At 36.9% G+C, this 24,768-nt stretch overlaps 2 protein-coding genes across 4 annotated transcripts; one reads left to right on the top strand and one right to left on the bottom strand.

The window, feature by feature from the left end:
- Positions 1–203: 203 nt before the first annotated feature.
- Positions 204–10,344, bottom strand: LOC149625254 (uncharacterized). Of its 3 annotated transcripts, XM_089852058.1 has the most exons (6): positions 9,401–10,344; positions 9,274–9,334; positions 8,452–8,626; positions 8,337–8,387; positions 8,100–8,251; positions 204–7,786 (listed from the first exon to the last, which is right to left on the bottom strand). In XM_089852058.1, the coding sequence occupies exons 5-6, from the start codon at positions 8,203–8,205 to the stop codon at positions 987–989; spliced, it is 6,906 nt and encodes a 2,301-aa protein (XP_089708184.1). In that variant the 5' UTR covers positions 8,206–8,251; positions 8,337–8,387; positions 8,452–8,626; positions 9,274–9,334; positions 9,401–10,344; the 3' UTR covers positions 204–986. The 3 variants fall into 3 exon arrangements, with proteins under 3 accessions (XP_089708184.1, XP_089708183.1, XP_089708185.1); XM_089852057.1 differs by having other exon boundaries at positions 8,452–9,334; XM_089852059.1 differs by having other exon boundaries at positions 8,452–10,344.
- Positions 10,345–17,695: 7,351 nt separating this feature from the next.
- LOC149625255 (uncharacterized) lies at positions 17,696–19,821 on the top strand. Its single transcript, XM_089852061.1, has 2 exons — positions 17,696–17,999; positions 19,359–19,821. The coding sequence occupies exons 1-2, from the start codon at positions 17,824–17,826 to the stop codon at positions 19,483–19,485; spliced, it is 303 nt and encodes a 100-aa protein (XP_089708187.1). The 5' UTR covers positions 17,696–17,823; the 3' UTR covers positions 19,486–19,821.
- Positions 19,822–24,768: the final 4,947 nt, after the last annotated feature.

Genomic DNA, 24,768 nt, shown 5'->3' on the forward strand with positions numbered 1-24,768 from the left:
TCTAGAAAAAAGCTGAAAAGTAAAAGAAGTTATAATTCATGAAAGATATAATTTTCAGGTATTGTTTTAGGCTCCTCTGTAATTTGCTCGTCAAACTAGCAATCACGTTTAAATATGCAAAACATCGACTGTTACTTTAATGGTTTCAACTAAAGGCAAATAGAAATAAGTGAAAGTAAGCAAAAGGAGAGACGACTGATGTTGATTTGTATTCAAATTACACCTTTTATTTTTGAACAAAATTACACCGAAAAATAGTTGACCGTTAAGTGATTTACTTAAGAGTCACCTAATTACAATTTAATTGAAATCAAGTAATTTAAAATAAGTAATCGCATTAATTTAAACTGAAATAGTTATATAGGATCAACATGTAATTATTGAAAATATTATAATTATTTTAAGGAATATATAAAATTTGTATAACATATTAGAAAAAAAAATCGATGCCGTGCAAAAGTGTAATATATGCTTTGCTCGTCTTGTTATTCATATTCAATTTATTTATTAGTAGAGGTGTGCGGTTAACCATTTCAATCTAATAACTCGATCGAATACCGAACCGAATAATTCGATTCGGTATGATTAAAAATTATAAAACTACCTTTACACGAATAAAATTTAAATAAACCTTCAGTATGAGAAAGGAATTGTTTAAACAAGAGGTCATTTCAATAGAAATTTAAAAATATTATTTTTTGGGTTACTCTGAAAAGATTAAATTTAAATAAGTAATTTTGGCATTAATTAGCGTTAATTTACGAGAAATACGAATAAAATTTTCACAATCAATTTTTGGAGATGCAATTAAAGGGAATTAAATTTTAAAGGTCTTCACAGCCAACAACAATACCGTCAAATATGTAAAGGGTGTGACTGATATTTGAACAATACATGATTAATGGCCTTTAACTTTAAGGAACAACTCCTGATTTGCCAATATTTAACATGTGCTAATGTCGCCCAATTCTACAGACGAAGATTGACTATGACTCATCTTTGTACCGGATTATGCTTGGTTTTATATCTAAAGGCGTTCTCCTTACAAAATCCATGGCCTCAATATCGGCTCCTTTTTCAATTAAACAAGCAACCACATCGGAACTATTCCAGATAACTGCGAGATGCAACGGTGTGTCTTCGTTTTCGTTAACCACGTTGACTTGCGCGCCTTTATCCAACAGTAAACTAACAACTTCGACGCTACTTTTTTCAGCCGCTATATGAAGCGGAAAATCGCCGTCAGAATTTTGCACGTTAATTATGGCACCTTTTTGCAACATGGCCGATACGGCGTCTACGTTCCTGTGTGACGTGGCGTGGTGGAGTGGTGTGAAATTATCTTCGTCATTATGGTTAACGTTGGCCCCGGCATTTAGCAGTTTAATAACGATATTAGAGTAACCTTTTTCGGACGCCAAAAGAAGGCAATCATCAAGATCTTCAATGTTTTCGTCACAGTTAAGCAGGAATTCCACAATTTCGCTAAATTTGAAATAAACCGCGACTTTCAGAGGAGGCAAACAAGTATAGTAGTCATTCATAATGGCCCCATTTTCTAGAAGATTTTTAATCATTATGATGTTCTCGTTTTTTACGGCGTTCAACAAAGGTGGTATGATAATTTTCCTCGTGCAAACTTCATTCCAATACTCATCCCTATTATCGAACCACTCATCGGAATAAGGTGGGTTCAGGTGAAACCCTTTTTCTATAAGGTAGGTGACAGATTCAAAATGGCCCCCGTCAACTGCCAGATTTAACGCAGTGTAATACGTTCGCTCATCGCCGTGCATTTGGCGAAAGTCCCTCGTTTCTTTCGACGCGAATGGAAGCCTATTACGCATCTCCGTGTTAGCCTCTTGAAGAATATCTTTCAATTGGTCCAGTTTACCATTAATCGCCGCGTCATTCAATTTAAGCAGGGTCTGTGAAGTTTCTTCAAATTCCTTACGAATGTCTTCGAGAAAATCAAAGTTCTCCATCAATTTAGTCAGAGGTTTTATTCGTTCTTGCATCGCGTAGTCTTGATGCAACGTTGCCTCTAAAATTGTCTTCCTGTCGCGTGGATCGCAATTTTGAAGAGAGTTTAATATGATGTTAGAAAGTTCGATGTATTCTTCGTCAATGGTTAAATATAGGGCCGTTTGCTTATATTTGTTGAGAGATGTAAGATGATGAAGAAATAACGGAGTATCTTTAAAACAATTGAGCAAGAAATCCAGTATGCGTTCTTGGTAATCCGAGACCAACTGGTGCAATGATATGTTACACGCATTTTCTTCATCATAAGCCATTTGTTGTAGAAACCTTTGGTGAAGAATGTCACCAATTCGGTGCAGAATTTCCTCTTCAAATTCGTGGCAATATAGTAATTGATTAAAGAATTTCTTCATAACATCAAATTTATCTTTAACTATGATATCAATCATAAGGTCAAGAACGTAAGTGTGTTCATGATGAATATCGTTTATTCCACTGATTAAATAATCGGCCACAAAATAATCAGCGGTTATCGCAAGGCAGTCGAACAGTTCTTCAAAGTCGCAATGTATAAATCTGCCACCTTCGTCAATTTCAAGACCAAGAGACTTTAATTTCTCTTTCGTTAGGCCTAACTTGAGTTCTAACGATTTTGCCCAGAAGAATTTGCGCGAATCATGATCCAACGATGTAACAAAAGGCTGCAATGGCAATAGTGCCACGAGAGCTCCGATATTTCCCATACTAAGTGCAACGTCAAACGGAGTTTCATTTCTGTGATTCACCGCGTTAAGGTTTCCTCCACCATTTAAGATAATATTTACTATACTTGGTGAAATACCTTCGGTGTTTTTTGCAGCTTCGTGTAATGGAGTGTTTCCATTTTTGTCTACCGCGTTCACAAGAGCTCCGTGTTTCAACAATAAGGAAACTCCTTCAGGATTTTTTGAGAAAACGGACCGGTGTAATACTGCGCTGTCCGAGTTTTTCTGGCGTCTGTTAACATCGACACCATGGCTAAGTATTTTCTCCACAATTTTTATTTTTCCTTCTCTAATCGCATATCCTAATAAGCTATCATGATAGTATTTGGTAAATTTCACGACAGTGGTATCTAGTCCAAGATCCAGTAAAATTGAGAGCATGTCATCTCTGTTCCAGTCAATGATCAATGCTATGTTTTCCCGGTCTTGTAATATGTGATTGCTCTCAGATAGTCTAGAAAAAATCAGTTGAACAATCTCTTCGCTACCCGAATTCATCGCGTGGACAAGCAGCTTATTGCCAGGCCGACTCAATAGTAACTTTACGGCGGATGGTTCTTGTTCCATGAGAAACTTGGCAGCTTCTAATCGACCACACATAACCGCGTTATCCAATGCTGTAAAATGAGGATTACATGCTAACATAAAAAAGTGGCGATCCTTGTTATCGCCAGCTTGTTTAAAAATGTATTGTAAGTCCTTTACGTTTCCACGTTCAGCTGCATCAGAGAATTCAGTTATCAAATACATTTTCTCTCGTAGCTTAACCGCTGTCGACATCATTATATCGCCCGCGTGTTCTTCTATGTAATTCGTAAAGTTTTCCCGATATATCGGATTAATCATGTTTCCAATTATATACATTCGTTGAACCTCATTTGATGATCCTCGAATTTTTCCAAGTAGATAATCCAGGAGTTCCTTGCTGTCCGAATTAGTTTTAATCAAGGCAAACACGGTCGGTGTTTCAAAAACAATATTAACAGCGTTAATAAAACCGACCAAGGTTTCGGCTGTGGACATGTTTAAACAAAAATCCACGAGAAATTTAAATACTTCTTTAAGGTTGTCATCTATGGCCATATGGAAAGCCGTTGTTCTATTTTCGTTATACGACCAGTGAAAAATATTGGAATTCGCTTGAAACAGTTTCGAAAATGCGACACTGAAATGCTCAACAACAGAACTGTAATCTGTCAAGTTCTTTAAATATCCATTGAAAAATGCACGAACCATATTATATCTTCTATCAATCAATATTTCTGTCATGATAGCTTGAACGATGCTTTCAGGGATGTGTGGTTTCTCTAGGGCATTAATGAAAAATTTGGCGACAAAAAACTCCGCGAAGGTACGATGGACGAATTGAATTGGGGTTTTAACTCTGACAACCAATCCCACCTTTAATGCTATCACCTCAAGTATCTTCTTGATTTCTGGTTCAAAGTCTTGCATTTCAATCGGGGCTGAGTCTTCATTTTCGCACATTATCGCAAGAGCCAACTGTCCATGAAATTGGCGTAACTGTCTAAGGGCCAGTTTATCACTGTTTTCCAAGTTGATATCCCCGCGGGTACTCTTACGTTTTTCATTCTCGTAAATTTCAATCTTCTTCTGCTCAAACGCTTCGTATAAACTAACCAAGGATATGTTACTTGATATATTACTAATAATCGTGTCTTCATACACTTTGGCTATAAGCCAACATTGCAATGGAACGCCGGTAAATGTTTCCTCTTTGCTGGCGAATTTAAAATCATGGATGGATGTTCTAAAAACGTCTATCAATTTCTTGGCTTTATTCTTCAAATCATCACTTGCCTCACTATTAGCATTTTTAAGCCAAGTATTCACTAAAAATTTAACTTGATCATCCATTTTAAACTGCTCCATTACGAAACAGTGCGTTTTTAGCACCGTTTCAATTTGGTCTTTTGAGAAAGGTCTTGAGGTGACAAAAATGTTTGTGACCTTGGTTTTCATTAAGACACTAAGTAACTCGATGAACACGCTTTCATAATTGGGGCAGATTTCATCAAATGCATCGAATAATAAAACTACACCACCGGAATCAATTAATTTTTGCTTAAATATGATTTTCTCTAATGTGGTTGAGAGTTTAGTATTGTCGTTACAATTCATAATTTTCTCTATTAAGAAATCAACCGCGTTTGATACATTGGGGTTGCCAAATTTTTCAAGGTTAAAATCCTTGCATACTTCTTTAAAATTCTCGGTGCAATCATTAAGATTAATACTAATTACCCATAAGCTAGGATTATTTGACTTAATCTTGAGGCTAATAATTGTTAACGCAGTTGTTTTACCCATCCCGGCTGTGTCTGAAATGACCAACGACTTAATACGGCTCCTAACATTTTCTATTTCAGTTTCCTCCCAATTATGAGTTTTTCTAAAATCCGTGTAATCGTAAAGTTTATCAAACACCGTTATCACGTCCTCATTATGATTCAGATTTTGTTTAATAAAATCTACAGAACCGTGGGTTTCTTTCCATTTTAAAATATCCAATTCAAGTATTAACCAATGAACATTTTCTACGATTCTCGAAATCCCGACTTGTTCAAGTAAATTACAGAAATGTTCGCTATCATTTTCACCAAGAATGAAAATCCTACCACGCTCGACATTAAAATTACCCTCATCGCATATTTGCACCAAATATTTTTTAACACCAAAATGAATTAAAGGGTAATCTTCTATAGAATTTCCACTAACTGCAATAATATCTCGGGTATTTTCTATGTCAAATAAAACATTGGCTTTAACCTGGAAATCTATTCGAAAAACTCGCGGGACGTAAGAATTCGTGATTGTTCCCAAGTTAGGGACTTGATTTCCGATTTGTATAAGTCTGTCTTTCATTAAAGACATTATGGTTGCATTGTCAATGATATCTTGAATTACATCGTTTTTACCAAGAAGAATTTTCAAAGGTATTACTTCATCAGAGCCTTGAAATATCACCAAGTTTTTTGACAAAAGTATTTCTTTGGCGTCTGATGTTAAGTCAGTCCATTTTAAACCTTCAAAGTCCACAATTTTGGCGGCATCTTTAAATTTCTTCTTAGTTAACTTTTCCAAGTAGGTGGTTATATCGGTTCTAATTTCACTAATTACGATAAGTTTGACGTTTGGCTTAACTTTGGGATTAATCAAGACTTTTACTAGTTTCTTAAAAAATTCTTTAACTTCATCCTCGTCCGAATTATCTGGGTTCAGATTACAATCTAAAACTAAAAGTACTTTTCCAAAGGCCTCTGACATAAGCACTTCTTTTAAACTAACTGACTTACTTAAAGCTACTACATTCTGTAAGCGCATAACTAAATAGTGATCATGCCTTTTAAGCAACTTGTTTATCATGGCGGTAACAACGTCAGTATCGCAATCATTAGATGTTCGAATTTGTAGTGTTTGTAAATCTGTTTTGACAAAATTCTTGACATCTTTACTAAGTCCGCATTTATCGCTGAATAAATCAGTCATTTTTTCCAACTTATTACTGTACTCGATTGACTCATTTTTATACGCGAATTTTCGAACTTCATTATAGGTCAAAGATTTTTCGGCTTCATCAATCAATTTAGGGTAAAATTCAAGTAATCTCTTTACAAAAGACACATATTGTCCTAAACTACTTCCACTGTCACACAGTAACTTAACTTTACCAGATTTGATTTCTAAGTATTGCAATTGTTCAAGTACATAATTAGGGTTTATTTCATTTGGTGGCAAGATATCTTTAAAGAATGTGATTGGTTTAAAGTACTCGGGAACACCTCGTATCCATTGAAAGTGCTTTAAAAACTTCTGTTCGGTCAACGTAAAGACACTGAGTTTACACGTGTCTTCTTTAAATGGTTTGGTTTGATACCTGACTGGAAAATAACCTTGACTTTGTCTCTGAGCGTAAACGAAAGCTTCGGTATTGGTATTTGGAATTGCGCAATTGTCAAGCCACTTAAACGTAGGTAAAAACAACGTCTCACATTCGTCACCCACCGGTAACACTTCATTCACTGGCCAATCCATTACGACTCGCATATTATGACTACATGACTTCAGGTAGTCCAAGATGAGTTGTAAACTACTGGAATCTTGATAGTACTGATCATTCAAAGAAAAACTGCCCGAATCAGGTTTAGATATAAGAACAACATTCCCTATGTGTTTCTTTAAACAGTTAATCACATTTGGTGATACAAAAAAGTTGGTGATGTCCAAGTTGTTCAGGTCAATCTTCTTGTCTTCATAACGGACATCGAAATCATCAACCAATTTAATTAATAAATCCTCACATCCGACGCTATCAAAGACCTCAGTGTGAACCAAGTACCCGTCATCAGCATTCTCGCGTTTTAGAAACACGTCTTCGGTTCCCCTGTCTTTAACCAAGTACTGAGCACTAAATGCGGCGATTTGAGCCAACCATCCGCCAAAACCATGTCCAGTGAAAAATAATTGGAAGCGTGCTGGTAATCTCCCTCGGAATTCGTCAAGTTCTTTGATGACATCGTACGCGAAAGTGACCGCTGAACGGACTTGCTTGTGGCATCTATCTAATATAGCTTGAAAGTGAGTTTTGTACGGTTCGTCGTTGGTGTTTTCAGTACCGCGATGCGCGATAACTACTTGAAGTTTTTTAATGTTTATATAAGCAATTCCGAAGTAACCGTATTCAATATTAGAGGCAGTTGTTAACATTTTCCAACCTCTCGGCAAACCATCTTTACTTTCGTTTCGATGCGAGTTTTCAAAGCATTTAGCAGCAAATTGCGCCAATTGTTTAGTCGATGGTCGACCGAGGGCTTCTAGTTGCAATAACTCAAATTTACTTTTTCTGGCAACTTTTTTGAAGTATTTATTCTTTTGAATTTTCTTTTTTATGTCTTTGTTGCTAAGACGCAAATGAATGTCGTACTCCAAATTCATAGAATAAGGAGCGGTTGCAGTTTCTTCGGACTCGGACTCGTCAGCGGAAGTTGACTCTTCGGATGACGTCTCACTGCTTTCCTCTGAGGTAATGCAATGGTATTAAGATATTTCAAAAAGTTTGCTTAAATCATAGTCTTTTGAAGCAATGGTTGAGGAATTATTTTTAGAAAGAATAAAAAATTAAAAAGGATTCACTCGACATCAACAACCAAAAACTGAAAAATTATAGCTGCCGACAGATGAAGAATTTGAAATTCAACAGTGAGTTACGATTATGTCAATATTAGTGTTTTATTAATATTTGTTTTATTTCAACGATATACATAAAGCGATGCTTGGTTTACGCTACTACCTCTCAACCATTACTTCAAGTAAAGCTGCCATTATCCTTACCTATAGCTGAGGTGGTGGCGTTTTTCGGTTCTCTTTCGGATTCGTCTTCGACGTTGTTTAGACTTTCCTTAACGTCCAATCTAGGTTTCTTCCGTTTGGAACACATTTTAAGTTCGATTTGGCGATTTGTTCCCGCACAGCAAAATTAAGAACTGCGTAATGACAATGAGACGTTAAATTTAAAAAATATTTAAACCCTAAATGCGTCCGGAAAGTAAATTTTAAAAAATAACTTACCTTGCAAACAGACGCCTTGTTTTCAAAAATATCAGCTGCTCCTTCTTCATTCTAGAAGAAAAGTTGGTTTTTTAATTCCCTTAAGTTAGTCGGTAGTCTTGGCATTGGTTTTAACCTCTCCAAGTTTTCTTTGTTGTATGCCGGTCTCCCTCCTTCACAATGGCCATTTTTGAACCACACTCGACCTCAAGGTACTGGATAACACTCCAATGAAGTCTTCCCGAAAAGATGGAGATCCAACCATTGTTTTTGATACCCTTGACACCTTGATAGTCCTATTATCTGGTTTTCTAATGTTATTGCATTGTAAAATATAGTTGCAAGGAGAATCAAGACTGTCCGACCCCTCAATTAAAGGGATAGTATACTAGTATAAATCAATCATTTAATTTTCAAAAGAAATGTTTTTGAAACAAAATATGTGCTATGTTTTGTACAAAATAGTAATTTCATTAATCTTTCATGCTGCGGCACTATTTATGGAGAAAAGGACTCGAACTACAGATTTTTTCCATCCATAGTGTCCATTTAATTTTACGCTTTAGAAATATTTTCAATTTCTATCTAACTTTTTAATTGCTCATTTAAGCATTTAAAACTATCCAAACTCTGAGTTGAAATTAACATTTACTCTAGATAGTTTACACACATGGAGGATTCATACCATTTACACCAAAAAAGCAGGCTACGTAAAGGACTAAAGCAGAAGGGTTTTTGGTCTCCAGGTGTAAATGTTACGAATCCTCCATGCGTGTGAACTATCTATGGCTAAAATTATAACTTGGTACACTGTGCTTTGTGTATTGCACTGAGGGTAATATGAGTTATAGAAAACAGAGCTCATGGGATTAAAATTTAACCAAAATATTTCATAATTTCGTAAAATTAAAAATAAAATAATTTTTAAATTATAATAAATAACAAATTTTAAATTTACCTTAGTTTCTGAACGCTGCTGTAACGTTACGCCCTGAAGTACCTAAAATCATCCGTTGTAACTGATACAAAACAACAAACGACAATAGGTGATAAGATTAAAAATCCTTCGTTATTGGTTGACTTACAATGATGTCATACAGGGTGGTCTAGCTAATCGAGACCAACACTTTCAATGATTTAAGTTTGTATGATAATCAAATAATCAGGTGGTTTCATTGAGGGGCTTGACACTCAGCTTAATCGCGGTGTACGCACTGTAACTTTGACCTCACGTCCTTCAGTAACGACCCCTGGACATTGTCTTGTTCCTTGGCGTCAAGATATGACGAAGACAATCAAGACTCGGTTTTCAAGAAATGAAAATAATTTCAGTTTTAAAACAACGTTGCGTGTATTTTCAAAAATAACATTGATCGATCATGTTAAGTTCAACATTGCGATCTACTTTTAAACCCGTGTTTACACTATGTTATATGTAATCAACCACCGGTGTCAAATAGCAAAACCACCTTGTTCCAAGGATAAGGTTAAAAGTGCGTAGATGTATAAAAGTATTTCCTCTTTAGAGTGAAGCTAGAATTAGGCCCTAATTAGGTGCAAAAACAAACGCAACACCATTACGTTCTGCCTGATAAGATAAAGAAAAGCGACCAAAACAATTTTCTAATATTATAATCCTTGAGCAGCTTAGCAGAAAAAAACAAGATGGCCCCGGCCAGATTACGCTTTTCGCGCCCTCTAGTGACTAGAATTTGTATTAGTATATTCATTGACCCCGATAAATTTAAAATTTTCAGGTTTTTTTCCATTGTTTATAAAATAGCATTCCGATTATGAATAAAACCAATCTAGTAAGAATTTGGTTTACAGTTTAATTAAATAAGTAATTAACTGTAGTGTTCAAGTCTTGGTGGATTAATTAGGCGAGATATACTAATCAATATCCAAGATTTATTCTACCATATGATTATGGTCATTCGTTACATTGGGTGGCAAGGATGCCGCTTGAGTGCGGATAAAGAAGTGAGGAATGTTCTCTCCTATATCTCCAAGGATGATAGGGGGTGGATACGAATTCTGAGAGAAATACGCGCCGTAACGTCGGACGCCATTGGGTCTGGTGGGACGCTAAAAGTGGGGGATGAATATTCGGGACGAAAGGCAGGTGGGCTACCTCAGAACTAGACCCTATTTAGCGCCATCGTGTTGGTCTAATTTTGCATGTATATTGCCACAGTTATTTTAAACCTTTTCCTCATAAATAAAATTTGCAATTGATACACTAAATTTTATATAAACTTAATATTTAATAATTATTGCTTCGAAATTGTTCCAAAAATAATAGTGTACGTAGATGACGCTGCAATAGGGAAACGCCGGTAGGGATTTCTTTGAACGCGCTGGGCGTCACCTAGAGTTGTTAATTCCTATTTCAAGGACGATTGAAAAGATTAGTCATTTGATGAAAAAAATGGAATTTACTACTAACGCGTTGTGATGAAACAAAACGTGATTTTACTATGTTTGAAAAAACTTACATTGATTATTAAACCTTTTCTTCTTTCGTGCATAAAATTGATCATTTTACACCGTAGTTAGAAGTTAAAAACATTATTTAATGAAATATTTGATCTTATAATCCTTTCAATCCCCTTGAAAGCGGAACAAAGAACTCTATCAGACGCGTTTAGCGCCGTCAAAGAAATTCCTACCGGCGTTTCCCTATTGCAGCGTCAGCTATGAGCACTATTATTTTAGCAACAATTTCGAAACAATAATTTTTAAATATTAACTCAATATAAAATTTAATGTTTCAATTGCAAATTTTATTTATGAGAAAAAGGTTTAAAATAACTTTGGCAATATACATGCAAAATTAGGCCAACACGATGGCGCTAAATAGGGTCTAGTTCTGAGGTAGCTCACCTGCCTTTCGTCCCGAGTATTCCTCCCCCATATTTAGCGTCCCACCAGACCCAATCGCGTCCGAAGTTACGTCGCGTATTTCTCTCAGAATTCGTATCCACCCCCTATCATCCTTGATATCTCAAGCTTAGAAAATGGGGGTTACAATCAATCGATATCTGAGGATGGGGCGCCATCTAGGTTGTGTTTGGAATAGGCGGGAATTACGAATATAGCAATACTCTCCCGTGAGATTAAAACCCAGTGACTGTATGAGTCTTAAGATAATGTGAGGGTTTAACAATAAAATTCGAAGATCATTGGCAACTTGTAATATTGCGCTATGCATTTGTAACAGTTTGGTTGAGCTTAATGAGGTAGATTGTAGTTCAGATTTAACTTCGTTTAACTCACTATTTTATACTGTCCTTTATGAGGTTATTGTTATTGTGGTGAAAAGTTTGTTTAAAGTCATTATTTATACTGTCCTTTATGAGGTTATTGTTATTATGGTGAAAAGTTTGTTTAAACTCATTATTTATACTGTCCTTCATGAGGTTATTGTTATTATGGTGAAAACTTGGTTTAGCTGCTGTCTCATAGGTTGAGCCTTTCAGGTGCTCGTCTGTTTCGGAGTGGGCGGCGGCGAATTGGTGTCGCGGATGTGGTGGTCCTTGGGACCAGTGACCCTCGCATTAATTATTATTTTACCGGTCCCACTATAAATTAAATTTCTAAAATGGTGAGAATAAAAAGCACGTAAAGACACAAAAGTAAAGAAGCTGAAAATTCTAATTGAATTTGAATTTTTTACTGTAGGAAAAAGTAGCATATAACAATCCATAACAGTTAACTTTTATTTCTTATCACAATTTTTCAACTAGTTGCCACTAAATATCAATCAACATGTCTAATGATATTTGAAGTTCTTAATCCTTTTCTGAACTATCCTTATTCCTTATTGCATTTTACATAAATTCGGTGGCAATATCTTCTCTCGCTATCAGTAAGCCAGATCAAAATCTTGTAATGTGACCATACACTACTGAGAAATACGACTACTGACAACTAGTACTGGCTATGGTCTAGACCTTTGACTACAAGAGACTCATTCTAGAGTATAGACGCTAGACAAGATCAATAGTCAATAGAATACAAAACTTTTGTAGGGAAGTTGTAGCCAAGGAGTACTAACTACCTAGGAGTAGAATTGGTAGAAAATGTGTTGAGCTAGAAAAATTCTAATAAGGAACCCCGAATTTATAAACTGGTCCCACCGTCTATTTTTTCCAAAAACCATAATTAATAAAGTGCTCCCTGGTACCACTGACCCCAACTTTTGGAATAAATAAACTGGTCCGAGCAATTAATAAACTGGTTTGGGACTTGTAAGCCTGTCTTGTTTCCTACCCTGTAGTGACTAGCCCATGTAAACAATAAAGATGGCCGCGAGCTACACGGACGCTCAGGAGGTTTAAGCCTCGGTCTGCCGCCGGGAGTGTGGCGCACCCCTGTAAGCCAAGCTTCTGGGCGGCATAGATTGAGGGAATACGACACATGTCGGCGATCCTACCCTATAGGTGCCAGCTGTCCCGTGTCCGCCGGAGGTGACTTACCCCAATTCCACCTTCCGTCACCTCCCAAGTAAACCTCACTCCTTCCCTGCTTCTACACGTACGACCTAGCGGCCCCCGTCAGTGCTGGGCCGCGTAGGGTCTCCCGCTCAATTCTTACTGGTGCTACAGGCCTAACGGCTAAGCACTAGTGTTAGTAGGTGGTAAAAAAAAAAAGCCTCGGTCTTTAGTGTATCGGGGAGACGGGGAGTCGGGGACTCGTGGTCCGAGTAACGGGAGTTTCTGAAGCGTTTGCAAATCTTATTTAAATTTATATTTTTATTATTATGTAACCGAAATTGTACCTTATACTGTAGCAGACCACCCTAAAAGTTAGGCCAAGGTTTTTCAACTGTTGCTGATATTTAACTAGTTATGCCACCGCATGGATATATTAAAATCCTTTCCTAACATTAGAATTAAACCTTCAATACCTTGATTTAACTTTTCATTTATAATCCTTATTTAATTTAAGGATGATGTCAGTTTGCAAGTCTCGTTAATTTAATTCCCCCTTTCCCACAGAGAGGGTCTGAAAATTTAAATCACTTGGCAGAGACTGGAGATCTTCAACATTCAGTGACAGACTCTGAATCTCAATGGGCATTTAAAAAACTGTATAAATTTAAATTGCAATTCCAAATTATAATTAAATACTTTTTGTTTGATACGTTGATATTAACGTAATCAATCCTTGAATACTCTATTGGTACTATCAACACCATCGTTAAATTTATTACTTAAATAATATATTTTTTTTAAATATAATAATCAAATTAGCGACTTATAATTAGTTAACTTTAAATGAGTATGTTTCATTGATTAAAATTACATTTCTAAAAATTGTTAGGTTGATAGCACTTTCATGTTGAAATTTCATATTTCCGTGGATGGAGAGATGAACACGTTGATTCCGTTCGTCGTTGATTGAAATTAGATTCATTTTGATCATAAATTTCATTTTATATTTTGAGTTCTTGATTTTATGAGATTGTTGATTTTATTTTTACCTCTCCGTGTGACGTAGTCCAGGAGAGGTTCTGTAACGGCTGTGTCTGTCTGTCTGTCTGTCTGTGTGTGTCTGTCTGTCTGTCCGTTGTTACACCCACGTGACCGCGTTCGCAGTTTGCGTATCGGAGCAAACGTGTTCCCAATTTCCGGACCGCATTGACAGTTCACAGAAATTTGGAAAATTGTACTTCTCTCCGTTGGCTACTCTATACTTGAGTTCTCACACCACCATGTTTGGTCTTCGTCCATCCCATATGAACACCAGTCTTGTACTTTTCTGGCTTCCACCACCACCAACTTCTATTCTTTGTCAATCCCACATTGACACCAGTCTGCACTTACACTGGCTTCTAACACCATCATCCACTGGTCTTCCGTCTATTCCATATAGACACCAATCTGTATCATTGGCTTCTAACACCACCATCCACTGGTCTTCCGTCTATTCCACATAGACACCAATCTGTATCATTGGCTTCTACTCCATTATCATCGTTTGGTTTTAGGATATACGCGGCGATCAGCTAGGGTTACGAGAAACGTCTAGCCTCCCTAAGGTGGGATCGGCCACCAAAGGTTTTCGCAATTGCGCTTTTTCCTTACTATTATAATGGAAACGAATCGTATATATACCCCAAAATCTTAAGAAAGCGGGCAAGAGGAGTACCCTTCACTTTAAACGTCAATATTAGCAAAGTTTGAGAAGATAATAGGTATAACTTTATTTTAAACGATTTAACTATTATTAATGTTAATAATTGAAGATTAAAATAATTAAAAATAATTATATTTATTTAAATATTAAAGATAAACCTCTCGTGCAAAGAGAGAGATTAAATCATTGCCTCCTATATCTACCAAGGCCCGTGCATGCGATATATTTATTTCATTGCCTCCTATATCTATCAAGGCCCGTGCATGCGATATATTTATTTCATTGCCTCCTAAATCTATCAAGGCCAGTGCATTGTGATATATTTCATTCATTTCCTCCTATATCTATCAAGGCCCGTGCATTGCGATATATTTTTCAAAACAACAACAAAATTGGAAGCTCATCTCAGAAACATATAGCGATTTCCACTGACTGCATTAGAGCACTCTAAGTGCACTCTCGGCGCGTTTTCGTCCGCCACTGGGAACACGAGTGCAACACTCGCCCAGAATCGCGTTTTCCACTGACCCCAAAAACTGCCCGAGAATTGCTCTTTCGTGCTCCGAAAAATTCGACGGAGCGACGGTGCTCGAGTATGACGTAATAAAATTAAAATGGCGGACCACGCGGTATCTCATAGAAGACAGGCACTCGCTTATGCTTATGCATTTCTGGAATCATCTTCTCAAAGTTCTGAAGATGAAGAATACGAGGTTTTTTACTTTAAAGATATTACGCCTCGTCCTAAAGCCAATAATTATATCAGAGACGTTGTCAATCATTACTCAAAATAGATTTTTTGTTAATTAATTGAAATGTTAATTCTATTAATTGGTTTCAGCCCATTTGCGTCAAGATATACACACTTTATTACAATTTCTTCTCCGGCGCCAATTTTGATTATTCAGAGCGTGCTCGGACCTCTCGATCGTGTTCCACTGACGAAACTATACTCTCCAAAACTCGCTGAGGGCAGTTACGTCATCCTAACCCTGATAGCACTCTTTGGAGCAGTCAGTGGAAATCGCTAATAATAATTTCTTTTCTTTGTATATGAAATGAAAATATGCATAATATTGCGCTCCTTCTTTAATGGTATGAATCCTTGCCTGTCTATTAATATTTTACGTAGGAGTAATACGTTTTTAGCGAAGTCTAGAGAGAATAAACATAAGCGAGATTGTTTCGGAAAAAAATACTGCTTCCACTAATGGGTTTATACTCCTTGTTACTGTTGTATAGAGTAATCACGATAAAAGCTTAAAAAATTACAAGACTACAGACCTTTTTTATCCTCTTGTTTTATTCTAATAAGAATATAAAACATTTATTTTGTATCAAAAAATATTTTTTGGTGCTAAGATTGATTTAGAAAAATCCAAACGGTTAGGCATTGGTAAAAAAGACATGTGTAAGCTATTTGCAGAGACGATAATTGTTTTACATGTTTTAAATAAGATTGAAGCTTCCACTATTGTGTTTATGCTCCTTGTTTGTTTGACTGAAAACCATCTAGGTGTAGATAACAGACAGACCAAAAATTTCAAAAATATATATTTTAAATATAATCTGATACGCCCACCTAGTTGAAAATAGACCTTTTAAATTTGCGGGAGCCATTCTTGAGAATTTTTCTTTGCTTGTCGGTTGTCAATTTATCTACCAGTAAATATTTGTGTTTGGAAGTTGGATATTAAGTCAAATTACGTGGTTGTAAAGAGCCAGCAGGTTTTTGCCGCTTCTTTTTGTGAGTATTTGATTTTTGTATGTAAAATGGAGGAAGACAATGTTGAGAGCAAGGATGAAATGCGGAAGCGCAAAGCGCGGGAAAGGATGAGGGCAAAAAGATCAGACCCTGAGTTTAAGAAGAGAGAAAATGAAAGGAGAAGAGTTTTAGCAGCTCAGAAAAAAAGCTAAGGTTGAATGTACAGGTTCTAGTACGTCTAGTCCTAGTACTAGTTTGCCCAGTACTTCTATTGCGCCATCAGTTGGCCACGATGGTAGTAAGGTTGAAGGTACGGTTTCTAGTGTATCTATTCCTAATTTGTTTGTTGGTTCTATTTTTACATAAATAAACAAACCAAAAACCTACCGAATTTAGTGACCAAAACCTCCGGACCAGGTACCGGGATGAGAAGAGAAAACGAAACGGGAGCCGCGGATAAAAAGTAGCCGAGCATGGAGTAGCAAACGCGGTCACGCGCTTTCTGAGTCTGTTTGGGGTAACATTTTTCCAAGTTTTGACTATAGGGGCGCTAGAGATGCCGATGCCCTCTTCAAGTACGCCTCCCTATTTCCTTTCATATCCAGGGGTTATTAATCTGAGTTTAAACTAAACCACAGCCGAGACTTGCTATGAAGCCTAGCAAGGGTCCAGTGACTTCTCTGGGTTTAGCTTGGCGAAGGCTAGTGGGTGGGATTTATACATGCACTTATAAATTCCGCCCACAAATGCCTCTTGGCTTCGCCAAGCCAAAAACGGGATCTCGTAAGGAAAATCACCTTGTAGGGGATCTACTATACCCAAGCTTTGCTTTTACTTCTGCCCCTCGGTATTTATACTTAACTACTGTAACCTAAAATATAATAGAAATCAATATGTCATTTAGGTTACTTAATTGCGCTGTATGGGTCCAAGTGCGATAAATGTGGGTTCTTCGGGCAATTTTAGGTGCAAAATTATCTAGGACATTGCCTCAAATGACACCCTAAGCAGTTTAGGATTATTGAAGGCTTTTAGAGATGACTACTTAAATTTAAGTAATGGCTCTTTCACACGATCGATCCAACAAAATGACTCCCTAGATGAGTCAACTTGTCCAACGAATAGTTGAGTAAATCATTCCTTTTGACACGACAAAATGTTTACTGCCAAATGGAACTTTTTAAGCGCCACCTACCTTGGCACATACGAGATAACCCGAGAAAACGTTATATTTTTTGTAATTCATTTTGATTGGCTGAAGAAATGAAATAAATAAGTTGAATAACTCAACTCATTACTCATCCAGCTTCTATTCACACAATCCAAGTAGTTGATCCAACTCAAGTTGACCCATCAAGCTGAGTCAAAAAGTTGGATCGTCTGAAAGAGCCTTTGGAAACTAAAAGATAACTCTGATTTTAAGGGGTTGTCTGCAAAACACTTCAATTATAATTTTGTCATTGAACATTTTTGACTCGTGTAACATACATTTTAGAGCCAGTAGGAAGGATTCCGCTTAAGTACTCGAGCTGGTCGCGTTATATATTACGGCCGTGCATCTTGCTTCCATGAGCACAGTGTTTGCGTGGGCTTCTGATTGGGTGTAGTTTTAAAAGTAATTAACGTACGTTTACGTCTACGTTATTGTAGGTTTCACGTATGGACCACCAGCAACACCAACACTTTCAACAGCTGGTGACTTTAGATACGCTGGATAATTCTCACGCCCGAGCCTTGGTTCTGAAGCTCATCAACGTCGTCTTGATGGTCCTTCAGCTATTGCTTTTACTCGTTGCCACATTGGCAAATATTGCCATGCCTTTTTTACAAAGCCGGTAAATATCAAATCGCGTCTTCTTTACTTGCATTTGGGGAAGGGAAGTATCTATGTCATGATACTGATAAGTATCTATGTCATGATACTTATAAGTATCTATAGCTGCAGACACAACGCTAGATAAACTACATATTCAGGGATGGGAGGGGCTTAGTTTGCGCTAAGACCATTAACAACCCCCGGGACTCGCAACTCAATAAGATCCTCGTATTGAAATTTCCGCCTCTAGGAGTTACGGCTGTTTTCGCGACAAGGGTGCCACCAAGCGGCAACGGATAGAAACTTATAGGGTGTACAGAACTTCCGGTTCCGGATATCGCTTAAAAATAGAAATAAGATCGTCTTCTTCTAAATTCGGAGGCCGAGACCGCAACGGTTTAATGTACAATTATGATAAAATAGCAAAATAACATAACGCTAAATTAGCTTGATATCTGCAATATGGTAGTTAAAAAATTATGTTCACGTTAACATTTTCATTCTCGTCTTCTTCGTCGTGATCCGCCATTTTTAAATAGCAAACCAGAATTTCGCGCGTAACAGAAAACCACGAAAAGTAGGAAGCTTGCGTTGCGAGTCCCGGGGTTGTTAATGGTCTTAGGCTTAACTAGCCTTCAGCAATTGTCTAAGGATGATGCCACTCAGATTGGCATGCTCTTGATTGGATGTAGGGTGAAAGAGAAGTTTTATTTCAAATTCAAGTTTAGTTTCCATGGTCAAAAACAATGACGATAATTTAATAGCCTAGATTTAGTACTAGTTATTCTTAGCGAGAAGATCTGTTAGGCCTTAGTATTTTATGAGTATTCGCGAAAATTCGGCCTTGTTACTCCATGAATACTACTTCTTGGCATAAGATTCACGAATTTTTGAAGTGGGCTTTTGACGAGTATTCGCGAATATTAGGCCTTGTAATTTAACGGGTATTCGCGAATATTGGGTCTCGAAATTCGACGGGTATTCGCGAATATTGGGCCTCAGAATTCGACGAGTATTCGCGAATATTGGGTCTCGAATATCGACGGGTATTCGCGAATATTAGGCCTGGGAACTAGACGAGTATTCGCGAATATTATGCCTGGGAACTAGACGAGTATTCGCGATAATTATGCCCCGGAACTAGACGAGTATTCGCGAATATTATGGTTCGGAACTAGACGAGTATTCGCGAATATTAGTAATTGTGAGTGTGGCTATAGTGTTAGTAAATGTTACAATTGAATTGTGAGTGGGTAATGAAACTATTACTCAGCAATATGTGTCCCTCCCTTTATAAACCGCGATTTCATGGAAATATATACTTTTCTTCCACTCTTACTTGAATTTATACTAATTACTTTTTTTTTGTGTGTTTCAGCGTTCGTATATTAACTACCACTTTGTTAATATTGGTTATTGTGGTAATATGTCGTCAATGTCCCGAAGTATTTTCCTGGAGCAATCAAATAATAGAGCGTTATTTGCCAAAACGAACTACGAGTTAAGAATGCGCCCCGGAACTAAAACCATTTTAAATTCCTATATTAAATAAACAAGCCCGTATTTATAAAACAGTATCAATAAAATAGTCCAGGATAGAAATTAAGCAATCCTTCCTTAGAACAATTAAAAGATCAGTAACGCCCCCTTTTACCACACGCGATTTAAAACAAATAAAACAATGCAAAAAAATTATAAATTACGTACGTTTTTCTTTTTGAAAGTATTATACTTAGACTGTAAATGTAGGAAGCAAATAGCAGAACGTTCCTTTACATTCCAATTATTGTGTGCATAATCCCAAAAAAAATAAATGATTTGTATATAGTTTTTGTCTGCAATGCGGGAAAGATTAAAAGAAAAAAAACATGTTTCTAAAAATTGTTACTAATAAATATACGTATTTCCCAAATTATTGAGAATCCTGTTTCATTTATTCATTATATTATATTATTTCTTATATCACTTCTGATTATACAGTATACTGTTGTCAGAGTAGGAAATGACACAGAGGGTATTTGGTAAAAACAAGACTTAGGTTTATTTATTCAGTTGAAATTATACAGATAAATTATTTAACTGATTGCCGGAGAACGCGAGTTTAGGCAGCCGCAAGCGGAGACGTATTCGTCGGGGAGACTCTTAACCTAGCCAGGGAAAGCTTTATCAGCTAGTTATGTCCTGGTTTCGGTTACCTAGCGGGCTAAGCTTTTACAGCTTTACTATCCCGGGTCGTATGAGGCTCCGAGGCGAAAGACGATTTCTCTCGGCCTTTCCTCGCCTTTTATACCCCGCGACTAGGGGCTGGTTTCTTGGGTCGGATTTTCCATCCTGTGTTTGGCCGTGAGATGGCGTTGGTGTGCTTTGGTGCCTTTGGTTCGATATTTGGCGCGATATTTGAATGTTGGTTCTTACTTGGGCGCGACACTATAGAGTAATTTCTTCCCATATATGGCATCGTGCTACTTAAAGAGTTAGTGCCATAATTTTCGTCATCCACAAACTTATAATACGAAAAAAATCCTTAAAATCTAGTTTATTATGATGTGTTTACTTTTGTATTTTGTTTCGTAGAAATTTATAAAATTGCAATCAAAGTATTGTACAGTTTGGAAAAGGCCTAGTTAAATTTTGTTTTTTTTTTTGATGACGTAGTAAGGAGAAATTTTCTCTCTAGATGTCGCTCACGTGACGCCTGTTAGTGTCTCAGCGCCGCGTTAAGCCTATTTTATTCAGATTCGCGCGGCATTAGTAGGCTCGCAAGTCTCGGGCGCACGCGCTTGCCTTTTCCGCGATGTGCCGTGAGTGACGTAGCAAGGAGAAAAACCCGCCAAATATCTTCTCCGAAAATTTGCTTTTCCCCCCAAGTTTTCGAAGTGTTTTTTCTGTGTTTTCCCTCATATTTAAATATATATTAAGCATATTTTTGGAATCAGAAGAGTTTAAACTTTCAAAAAAGTAAGGTTTTCTTTAGATTTGAGATAATTTTTAAACCACGTCGCTATTCCTTTAAAGGGAATGAGAAGCTTCGTTTGGAAAACACCTGATTTATATAACAAAAGATAGAATTAATTTCTGTGAATTCAAAAATATCAAGCTTTTAATTCTCCGATTTCTGGTTATTTGGCAATATCCATTTGAAAATGCTTCATATTTGAAATCCACTTTTTATGAAAGGCTAAAACGTTTCCCATAGGCTGACGTCACTGATGTATTTTTCACGTGATTTGGTGCCACTCTCTTTGCTATCAAACCCAGAGTTTAGACTGGCGAGAGGCTCGAGATGCGTATAGGATTCTCCAGTTTTTTTGCCTCACGTCATAGTGATGTCATCAAACGGGCGAACAAGCTCGACAAGACAAAATTATTGATATAGCGAAACTGAGTTTTCGTGAATTTTTAATGGATTTTAATAATAGAAACTTGATATTTTGAAAGTAAGGCTTGAAAGTGTAACATAATGCCACTTTCGTGGTAAAATATGATATGAAATTGTAAATTCGCATTCCCTTTAAGTGCTATCCCCCTTCCGAGAGCAAATAGTATTCTCTATTATAAAGTTGCCTTCCACCTTGGCATAATTTTATCATGCCTCTAAGTACACAAATACGGAATACAACTGGGCATCTTCCGCAGGCTACTGTGACGTCAGAACTCTTATAGCGCTAAGATCTGAATAGAGAAAATTTTGAAATTTCTGTCGCGGTGCAGCCACCAAGCGGTCGAGACGATTACTAAATTGGTCACGTGAAAAAAATCATCCAATGGAATAAAGGAGATTTTTACGTTTCGTATAGGCAGGCATTGGAGGGAACGAATTGTACTAAAGCAACCCCATATCCCTCTCTCGTGAGATGGAGGCGGTTTCAGTCCTGAAACATTCTAAAAGGGATAAAAGAAACGCTAGGCTAGGCAGTACAATTTTGTATTGAAGTTGAGGTGATAAATGATACGGAGAGAGTATAGGGTTTCATTAAAGGGAGCCAGACAAACACTATTGCCATAGGAGTTGCAGCCATTTCTCTACTTAGAGGCATGATAAACTTATGACGTTGGGGTTATACAGTCTACTCCCCCTCTCTACAGAAATTACTCTATACAGGGTGTTGCAAAAGGGTGGTAGAGTCGAAGTGCAGTTGGTGATTTTGAATTTGAACAGAAAATGTCCTATTACACTGCGCCCCAAGGAAAACCGCCTAATAAGGTATGATTTCAGTGTTTACGGATGACCCACAAAACTTCAGTAATAAATTGTTCAGACAACGCTGATTCTAACAACTTAATCACATTTTAGTCATTTGATAGCATTTTTATCACTTGTACAAGCTGGGTTCGAACTAAGAAACCCACGGGTTTTATTGAGTTTTATCAGAAGGGGATAAGAGAAGAAGGATGACACTCTGTATCCTCTTAATACTATAGTTATGTAACGACAGTCTTCCCAGGCTCACCCTTTTTGTTTGCTTTCCCGCTCATCAAATTTCAGATGGGTATCGCACCGTAAGGTGAAATCTATGATAGTTTGTCACTAAATCCCCAGCAATCAGCCCACAAACCTCGTCTTGCATGGGGTGGGACGAAAATCCACAAGCGCGTCTTGCCAAATTGTTAAACGCTAATAGAGTAATGATGAAGGAACTATTTATCGCGTATGTGATTCGGTTTAGTAACCTTGCTCCAAACGTTCCGATGTTGGGAAGAATGGCGTTACCCTTACCCCGCTTTGTGGTACACTTCTCTCATAGAGAAGTATTATATACTTCTGGTTTTACCTACCATAAATAAACCACTTAATAAAACCTATCACTAAGATCTTGAATTTTGATGAATCTGAACGCTAGAAGAATTTCTTTTTCAAGATAATCTACGATATTTAATAATATTTATTATTTCTTTATGAAACATTTAAGACATTTTTACTCAGCCTTTACTGTTGAATGATAATTTTTACCTTGCACACAACTGCTAAAGATAAAAACCCAATAAAGTTATTTGAAACTAAGATAATAAAATATTTTGACCAGGGATAGATTTTACCTCTTTTGCTATGACCCGCCTCTTCTTGCATACCCCTCCGTCCCGTGGAAGGGGTTCCGGGACTATGACGCGCGCCCACATTACTCTGTTCTCCATTCCTACTTCTAAAATTAAATCCATCCCTGTTTTGATTCAAGGGATAACAGCATAATTCTAATTGCGAATACCAAATAATTTGGTCAATAGACTGATAAGAACATTCTCTTTCTAGTGCTATTATCCGCCATAGAATAGTCGCTTTTTCGAAAGTCATTATTTGGTATTCTAGAATTCTGAAAACTATTATCCGATTCGTCGGTGCGAATAGTAAACCTCAATTTTGACCAAATTATTTGGTCCGACCATGAGTTAATAATATGTTAGCTCCCTATAAGTTACTCAGGCAATTCATTTTTATACTCCAGCGTCCCAATTATATGCGACACTCTGCGGCCGCCACGTGAACGACAATCTTATTTACTCTTCTTTCCGGTTTTTCCCCGGAAGCGCGTATAGTGGAAGCTAGCCAATGATATCGGAGCTATTTAAGCAGCCGCATATTTCGCTCAGTAGCCTTGGTTAAGAAAGCAGTTAAGAGATCAATGGATTGAATTTAGCTCAGTTGTCAGTTAAGATATCAATGGATTGAATTTAGCTCAGTTGTATAATTTTCTGGTTTCAAGTCACAAAAACAACTCATATCTTTAGCATTCTTTATTAATTTCGGCAAATTGCATTGAGTTCCTGCATTTTTTGTCTCAGTAAAGACACAAACGCCATGATTTAATGTTTAATTGTTAAAACATAAACATTCACGATTAAAACACTCCCTTGGTGAAAAAGCAGCCGACGACTCGAGGTCGAGGAGCCGTGCGAGCGGGATTTTTTTTTTCGACTAGAGAGAGCGCAACATTCGGATTTTTTTCCCGCGCGGGCGAAATGGGAAGAAATCGCTGGATACATTACGCCTATGGAGCCTGAGTAACTTATAGGGAGCTAACATATTATTAACTCATGGTCCGACCAAATAGTAACGAATAGTCTGCACAGCCTTAGAACTTCAAAAGGCATTATATTCTATTTTAAGAGATCTCACTGAATTCATCTGCGATTTCGTAAATTTTGGAGCGAATTCACGGAATTCATCAGTGAATTTGTTGATTTTGAAGCGAATTCATGGAATTCATCAGTAAATTAGTTAATTTTGAAGTGAGTTCACGGAATTCAACGAATTTCTCTGTGTCATTCCAGTATTCAAATTGGTTAAGAGAATTTTCGGTAAATAATAATCATAACACTTAATCCTTACTTCAATAAATTTACTCATGTTATACTTGTAATATCTGGGGCCCCAAGCTAGTACCTTCTTTTAAAACTCTTCTCGATTTATAGAAAATACACGTAACTTCTAATAGTAAACACCACCTTAAAACCGTTCTAAATATAACGTAGGTATATGCTTCCTTTTGATTTTTAAATATTCCCTTGATTTCTTTGAATTTTGAAATAGAGGAGCGGGATAAAAAGCGTGAAACCCTTATTGTCGACGGGTGACAGGAATTTTAAAGGGAGTATTAAACCTCCAATTTAAATTAAGGCAATACCATAATGCTCTCTCTCGCTTTAAATATATCGAGCAAAAAACACAATTCGAGTAAAACACAATTCTCAATGTTTAACTATACTAGTACAAATAAATCTAATTCTTAAACTTGCTGTTATAATTCCCTACCTTTTAAAATACACTAACGAAAAATATCACCTCACCACAG

Source organism: Phalangium opilio, unplaced genomic scaffold, assembly GCF_054372755.1.
Source record: "Phalangium opilio isolate 3A_F unplaced genomic scaffold, DU_Popi_V2 ptg000105l_1, whole genome shotgun sequence".
NCBI classification, from domain to species: Eukaryota; Metazoa; Arthropoda; class Arachnida; order Opiliones; family Phalangiidae; genus Phalangium; species Phalangium opilio.